At 51.6% G+C, this 15,416-nt stretch overlaps 1 protein-coding gene across 2 annotated transcripts in view; it reads left to right on the top strand.

Annotated features, from left to right (window-relative positions):
• Nucleotides 1–15,416, top strand: part of Unc5b (unc-5 netrin receptor B) — a 67,309-nt gene that overhangs the window by 44,887 nt on the left and 7,006 nt on the right. Inside the window, exons 2-13 of one of the 2 annotated variants that reach the window (XM_055598871.1) lie at nt 2,852–3,076; nt 5,027–5,170; nt 5,495–5,598; nt 6,455–6,635; nt 7,323–7,490; nt 8,092–8,256; nt 8,460–8,492; nt 10,506–10,700; nt 10,957–11,346; nt 11,778–11,865; nt 12,962–13,130; nt 13,225–13,458. In XM_055598871.1, the coding sequence (XP_055454846.1) occupies nt 2,852–3,076; nt 5,027–5,170; nt 5,495–5,598; nt 6,455–6,635; nt 7,323–7,490; nt 8,092–8,256; nt 8,460–8,492; nt 10,506–10,700; nt 10,957–11,346; nt 11,778–11,865; nt 12,962–13,130; nt 13,225–13,458 (2,096 nt within the window). The remainder of the gene's footprint in view (nt 1–2,851; nt 3,077–5,026; nt 5,171–5,494; nt 5,599–6,454; nt 6,636–7,322; nt 7,491–8,091; nt 8,257–8,459; nt 8,493–10,505; nt 10,701–10,956; nt 11,347–11,777; nt 11,866–12,961; nt 13,131–13,224; nt 13,459–15,416) is intronic. The other variant, XM_055598872.1, reaches the window with a different exon arrangement.

The raw sequence follows: 15,416 nt of genomic DNA, 5'->3' as shown, positions 1-15,416 counted from the left end.
ACTGAGGTCCCTTGGAAGAGCCTGTGCATCCCTGTCCTCCAGAGCAGTCACTGAAACTGCTAAGGAGCCACAGAGCTCTAATAGACAGTACCTGCCAGGCCTATTAGCCCCACACCTGCCTGTGTTTCCAAGAGAATAGGGACCTTATCACTAGGGGACAACAGGGTGGAGGGTGGACTCAAACTTGGCCTTAGAGACAGGAGACAAGAGAATGAGAATCTGGGGGCTGAGACCTCCAGAGGTGGGTCAGCTGTGTGACCTCCAAGATAAGTGTCATGGCTGGGAGCCTCAGAGACCAGGAGGCTGTGCAACCTGCAAGGTTAGTGTTGTTATTGGAACAGCCTGCCAGCGGCATTTGTGAGCTCTCATTCTGTAGGGACAGGAAGCTAGGAGAGGCTTGGATGGTGTATACCTGTGATCCCAGCACCTGGGAGGTGGATCTCAGGAGGACCTAGAGTTCAAGATCATTCTTACCTACCGAATGTGAGCCTAGCCTGTGCTTGATGCTAGGTCACACCTCTGGCAGAACAGCCCCTGTAAGATAGACTAGGATCCCTGACCTCGTGTTGATATTGATATACATACATACATACATACATACATACATGGAAACAGTAACACATACACACACACACACACACACAGGGAAACAGTAGTCGCAGAAGCTGTGACCCAGTTCACTGTTTCAACACTTCCATTAGCTGGCTCTCTTTCAGTTGGCTATGTCACTGCAAAGCTGGGCTTTGGATATCGGAAAATAAGGACCCTGGGACTAATAGTGAGAGGAGTGGCGTCCGCTCTGCTCTGAGAACTTGAGCTGTGCTCAGCTGGTGCACACATACCACCCTGTTAGCAAGTTGTTGAAATGGGATAATAATAAGGGTTTGTGTACATGTGCGCAATGGGCGTGTATGCATGCGTGTGTGTGTGTGTGTGTGTGTGTGTGTGTGTGTGTGTGTGTGTGTTGGAAGGTAGGATCCATAGATCCATGTGTGAGAAATAACATTAAGTATTTGTTTCTCTGAGCCTGGGTTACCACACTTTAGATAATAATGTCCAGATTCCCTTTCCCCACAAATAGCATTTTTCTTCGTGGGTGAATACAATTCCACTTGTGTATACATGTTCTACATTCTCATTATCCATGCATTGATGGGCATCTGTGCCAGTTCCATTTCCTTGCTATTATGTGCAGAGCAGTGATGAGCATGGATATGAGATTATACTAGGTATCTTTCCAAGTGGAAACTAAGCTTTTAAGAATAAAGTCATACCGAGCTCCTTCACTCTAGATTATCTAATGAATTCATCACTTGTTGGGAATTCTTTGTGGCCTTGTGATACCATTAAAATAGACTGATCTACTAACAACTAGAATGAGCAGGTGGCTGTGTTGAGGGTGATCATGAGGTGTATCTAGGGACTAGGAAATATCCTCTAAGTAGGGCCTAGCAGAACAGACCCCAGGAACCCCAAGTAGTTCATACTTGGCTGGTACCTGGTTGAGGCCACCACACCTGGACTCCTGCTGTGCCATGACCAGGGTGGGGGTGGGGTGGGATCTTGAGTAACTCCATCAGCCTCTCTGAGCCTCAATTTCTCCTATAAAATGAGGACAACAGAACACATAGAGGGTTGTTCAATAACTCATCAGCTCACTGCTTGTGTAGACATTTGGCAATGAGTACCTACCGAGTGCCAGGCCCCCTTCCAGGCCATCATGTGTTCCTCAAAGCACACTGTCTGGGTCACATTGAAGATGGGTTTGCATCCTATTGGCCGGCTTCTCCCTTACCCATGAAAGCCAGTATCTTTTGCCCAGGTCTTCTCTCCCAAAACTACCCCAGTCTTAGGAGAGTCTCCTGGTGCACAGAGAGAAAGAACAGACACGTTTTAAAAATCTGCTCATGAGGAACTCTGTGTCCCCTGCCCCACTGCCCTCAGGGGGGATTCTTAGGGTCACACAGAGCCTTTTGATCTGAAGGGCAAGGGCATAATCCCTGTTTAGGCCTCCCAGGACCCCACTGCCTCTACAGGCACATTGCTGGGGGGAGGCGCTGTGCACACTCACACATGCCACCCCGCACTTGATTCGGCTTTCCCAGGAGTGGTGAGCACAAGCCCCACTGCTTGTCCTGAGCTGCCGCCTGATTGTTCTGCATTTGTGATGTAGAGCCAATTTTCCTAAGTGAATGGTGACCAATCATAAGCCTGGCCTGCTTTCCTCCCTTCCTGTTTTTCTCACCTCCCAAGGTGCTGTTCTTTCCAGGGACACAGGCGGTTCCACCAGGCCTTGTGGGGGAGGAGGTAGCCACCCTCTTAGCTTTGCTGTGTTCTCTGAAGGGTCTCCTCTGTTCTGCTAAGGGTGTGAGCCTGGAAAGAGGCTGGCTGCAGGATGCTCAGAGCCCTGGGTTTGGCACAACCTCCCCTCCCCCATCCCCCACACCACACCCTGAGGGTCCTTGGATGCCACTATGTCTCCAGTCTGGCTGGCTGGGGCTGGAGAGGGCAGTGGTTGCTTCAGGGCAGAGCTGGCCTGGTTTGTGCTTTAACCTCAGCCTGTTCCTTTTTGAGGCTTCGCGGTGGGAGATGGCTGAGGCCAGGCAGAGCCAGGGCAGGCCCAGTGTGGGTGTCCTTGCCTCTGGTCTCCCCGTTTTCTTCAGATAGAAGGAAGAAGGGACCACTAACATCCCAGGACTGGCCAGGCCCACAAAGTCTGTCTGGTCTGGCCTCTTAAACGCAGAGCAGGATGGGGAGGCTGCTGGCTCAGGAGACCTTGTATGGGTGGTGCGGGTCCCAGGGTGAGAGGTGTCCGGCCCACACTTCATGGTACTTCTTTCCTCCCCCACAGGCGTTGAGTCAGGTGGCCAGGTGCTCCCAGACTCCTTCCCATCAGCGCCTGCCGAGCAGCTGCCTCACTTCCTGCAGGAGCCACAGGACGCCTACATTGTGAAGAACAAGCCGGTGGAACTGCGCTGCCGTGCCTTTCCCGCCACACAGATCTACTTTAAGTGCAATGGTGAATGGGTCAGCCAGAACGACCACGTCACACAGGAGAGCCTGGATGAGGCCACAGGTGAGGCCAGCCCTGCCTGGGCTTCTCAGAGACACCACCCGCCATGATGCCCCTCTAAGCCTCAGTGTCCCCTGAGTTCTCTGCGTATTGACCACAATCCCCAGCAGGGGCTCCCCCACCCTCGGGGCTCCCCCACCTTCCCACACATTGGCCAGTTGTGCACCAGGCGAGGTTCAACACTGTTTGTGTTCTTCCATAGCTTTCTGTGAGGGGAAAATGGTGCCGTTTTTTCAGTTACGTTCCTGATGTGATTGCTTGGCAGAAGTTGTTCTTGCTATTAAAGAAAAGGTTCACACGTGTTCAGTGGCCCTTGTCAATACAATTGGGAACAGAAGTGTTTCAGATTTCAGAATTTTTTGGACTTTGAACTTGTCCAGATTATGATTCAGATAGTGCCTCCCCTCCCCCCAACTAAGAAAAGGAAAGAAAGAAAAAAGAAGTAACATTTAAAATACCTTAAAACCTGCAGTTTCTGCACCATTCTGTCGGTGCTTGTTTTTGGTTGTGGAGTAGTGTCTTGTGATCTTATCTCGGTTGCTCTGGAGGCTGAGGCAGGAGAATGATAGGTTTAAGTTTATTTTGGAACACTGTCTCAAAATAAAAAATGAGAAGAGGGCCTGGGATTGATAGAGTGATTCAGTACTTGCAAGGGTTCAATTCCCTACGTGGCAAAAAGATAAAATAAAATAAAATAAAATAAAATATAATATAATATAATATAATATAATATAATATAATATAATATAATGTAAAATAAAGTATAAAATTGGCTGGCAAAATGGCTTGGTGGGGAAAGATGCCAGAGTTCAGTATCTGGTCCCATGTAGTAGGAGAATGGATTCCAGGAAACCGTCCTCTGACTTCCACATGTGCTGTGGCTCACATGTGCCCACACCTACAGGCACACATTTTAACTTAAAATTTCACTGCTCCGTGGTGGCACACACCTTTAATCCCAGCACTCAGGAGGCAGAGGCAGGTGGATCTCTGAGTTAGAGGACAGCCTGGTCTGTATAGTGAATTTCAGGACAGTTGGGGCTACACAGAAAGCTCTGTCTTGAAAAACAAACAAATAAGATATAAATAGTAAAGTTTCATTTGGGGAAGTGTTTTGGATTGCAGATGGAGGGTGCTCTGTCCTGTAAATGCTGCATGAATGACTGAATGAATGGTCCTGGAATGCAGCCCACACCCTAAGGAAGGAAGGACGGGGATGAACTTTGGGATCGGGGGAGGCACAAGGACCCTTCCTGCTGAGTTGCAGCTCACCCTGTTGCCAGGCAGAGGCTCAGCTCTAAACATGTCTCACAGGCAGGCAAGCATCAGTGTCCCTGGATCAGTGAGGGCGCCTGTCACCAGGCCCTGTCTCTGTGGGAGCCTTGGGAGCAATGTCATTCCCAGAATGTAGGGTTAGGAAGAGACCGAGCACAGATGCCCCCGACCTGAGGGAGCCCAGCAACCTGAGCTGAGGGCTCTGCCCTGGCAGCCAGACTGGATTTTCCTTCTCTTGGTCATGTCTGTGGTTCTCTTCTTTGTCTGTGTCTGTATCTCTCCTACTTTCCTTTATTCTGACCACCCCTGACCTTTTTTTCTCCTTCAGTTTCTGCTTTGCCTTGAAATGCCCTGATCTCAGGCCCACCCAGATAGAAGTAAAGCCACACCCCAGATTTAACCACTGCTGAGTGTCACCCCTGAAGTTCAGTTGGAGGTGTGAGCATGGTACTGGGGTTCTAAACAATAGACTTGAAAGTTCATTCTCTTCTAAAGTCTGATTAATAACAGAATTAGACACAAGACAGAGCAAGGCCAACGGAACAGTCAGTATGGTAGGCCTGGGGAATGGCCATGGATCCAAATGGAAACCAGGGGTCTTCTGCAGGAGAGCCACAGGCTTGGGTAGAAGGGAGGTACTGTCTTTCTTCCACTGAGGCCCAGTCTTCTCCCTCACAGGCTTGCGGGTGAGAGAAGTACAGATTGAGGTGTCAAGGCAGCAGGTGGAGGAGCTCTTCGGGCTGGAGGACTACTGGTGCCAGTGCGTGGCGTGGAGCTCCTCAGGAACTACCAAGAGTCGCCGAGCCTACATCCGAATTGCCTGTATGCCACCCCGATTGCCCCATCCCATGTCCTTGTCGTCGTCAGAGAAATACCCTCCATAGCGTGTGCATGCCAGACCACATGAGCTTCTAGACCCAGAGGCTAGGCCTCTAAGGAGGCTTGAGGGTTTCTGGCGGCCCTTGCCATCCAAGAAAGAAAGCTGGAAGCTTTGAGGCAAGGTCCCAGAGACAGGGAGGGGACCCTGTTTTCCCCAGGTGAAGGCAGCCTATAAACAGTTCCTTGAGTGTACATTGCCCTCTAGTGGCCACAGTGGCACTTCGCTCCCATCCAGCACTCACTTGATACCCTTGGAACTCTTCTCAGACCTGCGCAAGAACTTTGACCAGGAGCCTCTGGCTAAGGAGGTACCCTTGGATCATGAGGTCCTTCTGCAGTGCCGCCCACCAGAGGGAGTGCCTGTGGCTGAGGTGAGGAGGACATGGCCAGCCAGATAAGGTTCTGCCTCTTTTTGAACCCCACTCACACCAGACTCCACCCAGCCCTCTATAGGTGCAGACTCACAGGAAGGGACCCGGGGGCTCCATGGGCAGGCCCCGGCTCTAGTCTCTGAGACCACACTTGTAGATACTACTGGGTTTCGGTGTATGTTTCCAGGTGTTCACTCCATCCGCTAGAGATCAACTTCCTGTTTCCTCACCTATACCCTACACTGGTCTAGGAATTTAAGGGGGACATGTAGCCTTGCACCAAAGGACTGACTGGCCTTTCACTCAGAGCTCAGCTGTTGAGCTCCCAAACTTTGTACTGGTCACCTGGGCTCTTCTACTTTTGTCCTCCTGGACATTGGGTATAGGGGGCTCCTGAGTGATAGTTGCCACCTGCAGTGTGGACAAGGCCACCCTTTAGAGGTGGGAAGGATGGGGTGACCACCTAGGTTATGACTGCTAGTGAGTGGTGGAGCTGAGGAATGAACCCAGAGTCCTGCTGCAGGAGCTGCAGCTTTTAAGAACTTAGGGTGCGGCAGATAACACAGCAGCCTATGCATGTCACACTCACCCCAGCCCTATGGGGTGGGTGCTGTTCAGGTTCCATCTTACGGTTGGTAAAGGTGAGGCTCTGAGTCTCCCAAGATCTCTCAGCTGGTAAATGATGTCCCCGCAGTGGTGCTGGAACCTGTTGCTGCTAGGTGTGAACTCAGGTACAGGCATGGCCATAGGCAGGACCAGTTATTCCAGTTGTGCTTGGACCCCTCCTTCCCTCTGCAGGAGGCCCATCCCTAGTGTTAGCAGGCAGACAATGAGCCCTCACTGGCCCCCTCCACAGGTGGAATGGCTCAAGAATGAAGATGTCATCGACCCCACTCAGGACACCAACTTCCTGCTCACCATTGACCACAACCTCATCATCCGCCAGGCTCGCCTGTCGGACACAGCCAACTACACCTGTGTGGCCAAGAACATTGTGGCCAAGCGCCGGAGCACCACAGCCACGCTCATCGTATACGGTGTGGGCGGGCGCTTGCTGGGATGTGCTGTGGGAGTATTGGGTGCCCTCTCTGGGGAGCTCTCCAGTGCTATGGGGAGGCCAGAAGCAATGCATCCTCCCTACCCTATCCTCCAGGAGCTGTATGCAGGGGCCATTCAGGAAGATAAGTGGTTAAGTCAGGTACTCTGGGTCCCCAGCCAGGAACATTCTCTACTTCTCAGGACCCTTTGCCCCCCTCCAAAAAAAAAAGACCCGGTTCTCCTGAGTTAGGCCCAAGGCACGGTCACAGCCAGACATCTGACATTTGTCCCAGCAGAGGTAAAGGTGCTGTCTTGGCCTGCATGCTGCTCTCTGCTATTTCTCTAGGCCCCAGGATGGAGGGAGAACCACAGTGGAGGTGACTAGAATGTAGTAGGGAGTCCAATCCTGAGATTCAGTTCCAGGCCAAATCTCAGGTACCCCACCACACACTGGGTAACCTGGTTAAGTGCCAGCCCTCTAGCAACTTCCTTTGTCACTGTACAATAGGCCAGGATCAGACAGTGACTTCCTAGGCCCTCTCAGTGCTCATAGTGGCATCTCAGTGCCCAGCCCCATAGGTGAATGGTTCCCCCAGAGTGGCTGGGTTAGTGAAGGTGGGTGATGGGCTGGAAATACCTGGAGGAAGCCAGCTCCATTCTAACCATGTGATGGCCCTCCCCTACAGTGAATGGCGGCTGGTCCAGCTGGGCAGAGTGGTCACCCTGCTCTAACCGCTGTGGCCGGGGCTGGCAGAAGCGTACACGGACCTGTACCAACCCAGCCCCACTCAATGGAGGTGCCTTCTGCGAGGGACAGGCCTTCCAGAAGACAGCCTGCACCACCGTGTGCCCAGGTAGGAGCCACAAGCCCACCCAGGCTCTTCTGCCCGTGGCATGTGTGTAGAGTTGGGGCGGCACCTTCCCTCCAGCAGCAGGGCGTACAGAACCAGGTCCGCAGCGTACCCTATGTTCTCTAGTTTATGGTTCTGTCCCAGGCTGCTGGGGACATGGGGTCAGAGGCAGTGAGCTGCAGCTGGATAAGGCTGAGCCTCACTTCAAGAGCTGTTAGGGTCCCAGAGAGCTCTCTGTGTGTATCTGTTGAGATGCCTGTTGGCCACAGCCCCTCATCCTGTTAGCCTCCTCCCTGACTGTCTTGCCCCTTCTCTGGGTTCATCTGCTCCCTTGTGCCTGTCCTATGGTTGTATATGTGTGAGTATCTGCTGTTTCCTTACCAGGTTTTGGTCTCTGTGTGGGGTAACCTTGAACATCTTTGTTCTTGTTCACTGAGTCCACCTAATTGCCTATAGCCTGTGGCTGTGTGGATATGGTGTTGGTTTACTGATTAACATGTATGTAGCCTGTGGGCGCATGTGTGTGCGTGTGTTTTTGTAACTGCTTCTGTGTTGTCGTTTGAGCACATAACTGTGTGTACATGCATGTACTGTGCTCCCACAGTGGATGGAGCATGGACTGAGTGGAGCAAGTGGTCGGCCTGCAGCACAGAGTGTGCGCACTGGCGCAGCCGTGAGTGCATGGCACCCCCGCCCCAAAATGGAGGCCGTGACTGCAGTGGAACTCTACTCGACTCCAAGAACTGCACCGATGGGCTGTGTGTGCAGAGTGAGTGCTCGGGAGTCAGGTGACAGACCCCTCTGCCCCTGCCCAGCCTTGGGCCACTGTGCCTACCCTGAGCAGAGCAGCCCATTGGGCCTCTGTCTGGCTCCCACATCCGTCATCTCACCCATACCATGCCCGCATTTCCTTCTCTACCATCCTTTTTCTGTCACCCATGTCATTATCTTTCCCTTTATTTCCCTTGACAGATAAGAGAACTCTAAACGACCCTAAAAGCCACCGTAAGTCCCATTTCATCACTGTCCTCTTTCCTCTCGGGACCCCTGGCTTTCCTTTGCTGGCTTTCCATGAGTGTGGGGTGCAAGGCAAAAGAGTTGACATTACTTTGTCCCTGTACAACCCCAGAGGATCCCTGCACCTCATGCATGTTGCCACACTTCTGTCACACAGAGGCAAGCAGACTCTTGGCTGACAGAAAGGCTCCAGGATTCCCCCTCCCCCGATGCAGAATAGGAAACTCAGCCTCAGAGGAAGAAAGAAATTTGTCCAAGGGACAAACCAGGAAGTAGCAGAGCCAGGACTTGAACCCAAATTATTATTATTATTTTTTGTTTTTGTTTTTCAAGACAGGTTTCTCTGTGTATCCCTGGCTGTCCTGGAACTTGCTCTGTAGACCAGGCTAACCTCAAACTCACAGAGATCTGCCCGCTGGCCTCTGCCTCCGAGTGCTGGGATTAAAGGGGTGCGTTAGCACCACCTGGTGAACCTAAATATTTTTGTGGCCAAAGCAGATAGTCTTAATCTTTGTTTTTCCTCCCTGGGACATTCCAGGAGACAGTATCATGCCTGGCCACCTCTGTGCCCCCTCTGCACCCCTAGCAGCTGGGTTACACCTCCCAAGCCCTCGTTCCTGGGACGAGACAGGTGCTGCTGCTCTGAGTCAGCTCCCAAGGGACTTTCCTGCCCCAAGGGCTCTTGCTGCTGTGACACTGAAAACAATATCAGGGCAATCCAGCCCCTCCTTCAGACCAGCCTGTGGTAATTAAAGAACAATTTCAGAGCATTCTGGAATCATAAAATCTGCAGGGAAGTCTTCAGCTCCACTCACTGGGAGGGCAGGCCCAATGGCTGTTTTAGAGTGTATAAATCACCAACCAAGTGGCCCCAGTGCGAATGAGGACGGTAGAGGTGGGGGCCAGCCCAGAGGAAGAGTCTGTAGCAGCTTCCCGGTTCCCAGAATGCTCTGGGGGAGCTCTAATGAGGATTGTTGAGCAAAGGTAGAAAGATAGTGTTGAAAATGAGCAGTTTCCCAGAGCAGGAAGTCATGGCCTTCTATGTTACAAGGCATGGGTGTGAGCTCACCGAAAGGTGCAGAAGGCAAGCTCAGGCTACCTCTCCCAGAGTTCCCTGTTTTTAATGAAGCACAGGTGCTTTTTGGGAGCTCCCGAAAGAAGTGAGATCAAAGAGCAGCTATGCCTCCCTTTTGGTTGTGCCTGAGCTGGCTGGTGTGATAGTCACTCTACAGGTGACTTTTAAAATTCATATTTCACTTAATTAAAACTAAACTCATTAAAAAGAAAAAAAACCCACAGCTTTTCAGTTGCATCGGCCACATTTTAGTTTTCAGTAGCCACGCGGGTCTACTTAGGCACACAGGGATGATGGAGACTGGATATGCCCATCCTTCTAGAATGCTCTGTGGACCCTGCCTCTGACCTTTCCACACATTCCTGCCTGGCAATGAGTAGTTATTCGCAACTGCTGCTCCCTGCCAGAGGAAGGAGGTGGAGCCCTGGTGGAGCCTCCTCTAGTCCCATCTTTCTTTTCGCCCATCTGCTCACCCCCTGTCCATCCACGGCTTTGCCTCGCACCCCACTCCTTCCATCCTCTGCACCTCCCATTTACTGTGTAGCTGAGGAGACCACTTCAGAAAGTTTTGGGACACTGGGGTCCTTGGTCATATGGAAATTACTGAAGGCTTGGAGCTTTATCATTTAGGTGGAATTTTGTGCCCTCACGTTTTTGAGCCTCATACCCTTGGCTCCTCAGCAGTGAGCCATGACTGAGCTTGTGAATCATCAGACCTATTGGTTCTGTCACCTTCAACGCTATACAAGAGGGTGGGAATTAGGGCCTAACTTCGGGGATTTTGTGACAATTTACTGAGGAAGAGGTAGTCTCAGAGGGTTACAAGATTAGCTGTCTCACTCAGCAGGCTAAGCTTAGAGTCTAGATTTTTTTTCCCTTGGGACCCCAAAGGGCCCCCTCCTCAGTTAACCTCACTGCTCCTACAGTCCTAGAACCCTCAGGAGACGTGGCGCTGTATGCAGGCCTTGTGGTGGCCATCTTTATTGTGGTGGCGGTTTTCATGGCAGTGGGTGTGGTCGTGTACCGAAGAAACTGCCGGGACTTTGACACAGACATCACTGATTCTTCTGCCGCCCTCACTGGTGGCTTCCACCCTGTCAACTTCAAGACTGCAAGGCCTAGTAAGGACATGGAGAAGCCTGGTTAACAGGAATGGTTGGGGGACTCTAAAACAGTGTAGCTGTCACCAGAGCTGGGGTCCTGACAGCCCCCTAGGGTACTTCCCCATTTGCCCCAAAGTTCCCTGTGGGAGGTGGCAGTTGACCCTTTTGTGGGTAGACGTGGGTGGGACAAAAGGCCTGGAGAGAACAGAGTGGGTGGAGCCAGTGTAGTGAGGGGAGGGGAAGGTGATTCTGACCATCACATCCACCCCTGCAGGCAACCCGCAGCTCCTCCACCCGTCTGCCCCTCCAGACCTGACAGCCAGTGCTGGCATCTACCGTGGGCCTGTGTATGCCCTGCAAGACTCAGCCGACAAGATCCCTATGACTAACTCACCTCTGCTGGATCCTTTGCCCAGCCTCAAGATCAAGGTCTATAACTCCAGCACCACTGGCTCTGGATCTGGCCTGGCTGATGGAACTGACCTGCTGGGTGTCTTACCTCCTGGCACATATCCAGGCGATTTCTCCAGGGACACCCACTTCCTACACCTGCGTAGTGCCAGCCTTGGTTCCCAACAGCTCCTGGGCCTGCCCCGAGACCCCAGCAGCAGCGTCAGTGGCACCTTTGGTTGCCTGGGAGGGAGGCTGAGCATTCCTGGTACAGGTAGGCCCCTGATTCTATTGCTCAGATTGGAAAGTGAAACTCGGGGCAGATTATATAGAGAAGTCTTGTAGAATACCTGAGATCATGCTTGTCTGGGTCTCTCTAGTCCAGGGAAGCGTTGGATCAACAACTTGGAAGGGCCTCACCTCCCTTGTCAGGGTGGGAGACTGGCTCTTACCATTAGAGCCCCACAGAGCTGTCCTAGTTTTGAGTCGCAGAAGGGCCAGGGTGCTCATCTTAACTTGTCAAAGTAACAGCTGGCAGCTTTTCAGGGTCCTGTTCTGAGCTAGCATGAAACTAGCACTGGGGCCTTCTGACCCCCAGCCTGACCCTTCACCCCATCAATGTTAGAGGTCCTCTTCCCCCAGTCACGAGTCTCTCAACTTGGCTACCTCCTCTTCCCACTTCTGATGACCTCTCTTTCTCCCTAGGAGTCAGCCTGTTGGTACCAAATGGAGCCATTCCTCAGGGCAAGTTCTATGAAATGTATCTACTTATCAACAAGGCTGAAAGCACCCTGTGAGTAGACACTCCAACCCTGGCAGCGCCTCCCCCTAATCTTGCCCACACTGGGCACAGATGTTTCCATTTGCCTCTCGGAGCTTGGTCACAATGTCCAGGGTCCCCCAGAGAAAGCATTTTCTAATGGGTAAAACCTAGCAGCCAACCCTCCTTATGTAAAGGATTTGTAAGCAACTGTATAGCTTATGTCCCACTGCTGTGGCAAATGCTTAGTAAGTGCTTAAGGAGGTGGGCTTAATTTGGGCTCACCGGGGTGAGAGCCCCTCCAGGTCACAGGAACATGAAGCATCCGTAATCAGGAACCAGAGAGTCATGAGTTCTGGTGCCTAGGGTTTCCCTGGCCTTTTCTTTCTTTTCATTCAGTCTGAGTCCCCAGCCTTCAGGTTTTGCTGCCCATATTCAGAGTGGGTCTTCCCGCCTACATAAGCCTCTCTGGGAACATAGACAGACACGTCAGGGGTGCATTTCCTCTGTGACCCCAAATCCAGTGAAATTGACAGTGAAGATTATCACAGCTCTGAGAAAAGCTGAGCATCTCAGTTCAAACATGGGCACAGAACGAACGTAAACAAGTGACCCGTGCGCTCATGCACATGCACACACCTGCACACACTGAATGGCTTATTGTTGGATTTTTCGAGACAGGGCCTCACTCTGCAGCTCTGGCCTGTCCTGGAACTCACTCTTTAGACCAGGCTGGCCTCACACTCAGAGATCCGCCTGCCTCCAAGCGCTGGGATTAAAGGCGGGCGCCACTAAGCCTGGCCTCAAATTGTGTGTGTGTGTGTGTGTGTGTGTGTGTGTGTGTTCTGTTTTTGTTTTGTTTTAAAGAAAGAAAAGAAAAAAAATAGTGTTGTATAAAACCTTAAACTTTTGAGGCTGTGTAAAGCTTTGGCTGACAGCAAAAACCTAGAATGTACTTCTTGGTTTATGCCATATCCCTCCTTCCCATCCCTGGAGCTCTGGCTGTCCCAGTGCATGAGGGGCAGAGACTTGCCTTGGCACAGGGCCTGGGTGGAGTTGGGATTCTCCAGGAATCGAGTGGGCCTGCTGACTGGTCTTTGTTCACTGTCTCCCTCTGCCCCCGCCCCAGCCCACTTTCAGAAGGGATGCAGACTGTATTGAGCCCCTCAGTGACCTGTGGACCCACAGGCCTCCTCCTGTGCCGCCCTGTCATCCTCACTGTGCCCCACTGTGCTGAAGTCATCGCCGGAGACTGGATCTTTCAGCTCAAGACCCAGGCTCATCAGGGCCACTGGGAGGTGAGGTGCTGGGTGGAGTAGCTGTCTCTCAGAACGCCCCCCCCCCCTTGATTGATCCCAGCTCAGGTGACAATATCCTTTTCGTCCTCTGCAGGAGGTGGTAACCTTGGATGAGGAGACTCTGAACACCCCATGCTACTGCCAGCTGGAGGCAAAGTCCTGCCACATCCTGTTGGACCAGCTGGGCACCTATGTGTTCACGGGCGAATCCTACTCCCGCTCTGCAGTCAAGAGGCTCCAGCTGGCTATCTTTGCCCCAGCCCTCTGCACCTCCCTGGAGTATAGCCTCAGGGTCTACTGTCTGGAGGACACGCCTGTAGCACTGAAGGTGGGAGCATGTCGGGGCACTGCAGGGGCATCAGCACAGCCCATCAGTTGCTAACACCCCTCCCCAGGTGCGTGGTCCCTGCCAGGCTTCTTTCTGCCAGTCACCGGCCAGTCACCCTTATTTTCATCAAACATCAGAACAATACGGGACTCTCAGACGGGGACAGAGGCCACAGCTCCTGGTTCTGGGCTGGAGGTGGGAGAAAAGCAGGGAAATCTCTTTGAGGAGGCTAAAAAAGCAGACTTCATACCTAAGCCCTGGATGGCAACTTGTCACTCTGGGTAGAGAAGAAGGGCATCCCAGACCAGCAGAGTGACTTTCTGCCAAGATGGGTGTGCGGCTTAGCAATTTGAACATTGTGAACAGTGTCGGGTGTGTGTGTGTGTAACTGTGTAAGCGAGAGAGAGGGCTGGCTTAGAGAGATGAACAGCTGCTTAGTAAGCGTGGACCATGCCTAGTAATTGGAATGCTGTCCAGTGGCAAGGGGCCTAGCTATGACAGATACCTGCTCATAGGTATTCTGTAGAATGCCCTGCAGCTATGGTATGTGTGTGTGTGCATGTGTGTAGTGAGCAGAACTGGTGAACAAGAGGCAGAGGCCAGTTGGGAAGCTGGGGCTAAGCTAACCCCCAGACAGCGGGCAGTGGCCAGGGCCAGGAGATGAGGCTGGACCTTGTGGTTGCCTAGTAGGATGGACAGACTACAACAGATGGGATGAGCAAGGATAGTCCAGGCTTCTAGCAGACACAAAGAAAAGGCAGTGGAGACCAGAAGTACGGGAGAGGCAGGGGTAGATGAGAAGATGATGGGCAGAGATGGAGGGAGCTATTATTGGCTGATGTGGAGCCCAATGCAGGCACCACCTGTTGTACATACTTCAAAGCCACTGTCCCTTTCTTCCCCAACCCAGGTCCTCAGTCTCATCCTAGCACAATACTAGAGGACATAGAGAGTTGGCACTCTTCTCCATTCTTCCTGCCTCATGGTTCTTTCTGAAAGACTGATGCTTCCTCCCTGCACTGAGCTGTGGACTCTCCTAGTCACTCTGTCCCTGAGTCTCATGTGCTTTCTCAGGCTGCATGCTGGGGACTGATGCAACATAGATGAAAAAGGTCCTGTGGGAAAAAATAGCGTCTCTTGTGTACCACTATGACATTCCAAGAGGCCTCCAAAAAGGAGGCGAGCACTGCTGGGAATTTCCCGCAGCTGGATCTGGTGGTCCTGGTATTTGTTAGTGCTCATCTTGGCCAGAGGGTGGTGTGAAGATCAACAGGGAAGTTGTCAATTCTGGCCCGATTGCATTCTTTACTTGTTCAAGCTCCATCTATTCACCCATAAATGAGCAGATCTATTCACCTACTACCGTCCACCACTCAGTATGGTGATATACTTACTCAGTAAACAGGATGTCCATCCAGCTGTTATCCATCTCTTTACTCGTGTATCTTTCATTCAATATTCTTCTGTTCATCCACCTACCCATAGGTATATCTATTTATCTGTTTACCCACCTCATCCATCCATCCATCCATCCATCCATCCATCCATCCATCCATCCATCCATCCATGCATCTTTGTATTCACCTAGCCATGTATTCACCTATCCATATATTCAGCCAGTATCCTACCTGTACATCTAATCCATCCATGCATCTAATTCTCCTTCCAGTTCTCCTGTTACCCACACATATGTTCTCTATGTGGATCTATTTCTCTGTCCACCCATGTATCATCCATCCAGTTTATAGATTATCTATTTATCTACTTTTCCATCCCATCAGTTCATCTGTCTGTCTAAATAAATCTATAGCAATTTATAAATCCATTCATGTATCCCATCCATCCATCTATCCATCTATCCAGTTACCTGTTCATCTGTTTGTCTGTCCTCTTATCTATTCCATTGGTCTGTCTATCTATCTATCTATCTATCTATCTATCTATCTATCTATCTATCT

This window comes from Psammomys obesus, unplaced genomic scaffold (assembly GCF_907164565.1).
Source record: "Psammomys obesus unplaced genomic scaffold, mPsaObe1.curated_primary_1811, whole genome shotgun sequence".
NCBI classification, from domain to species: Eukaryota; Metazoa; Chordata; class Mammalia; order Rodentia; family Muridae; genus Psammomys; species Psammomys obesus.
This window is presented reverse-complemented; position numbering and strand designations above follow the sequence as displayed.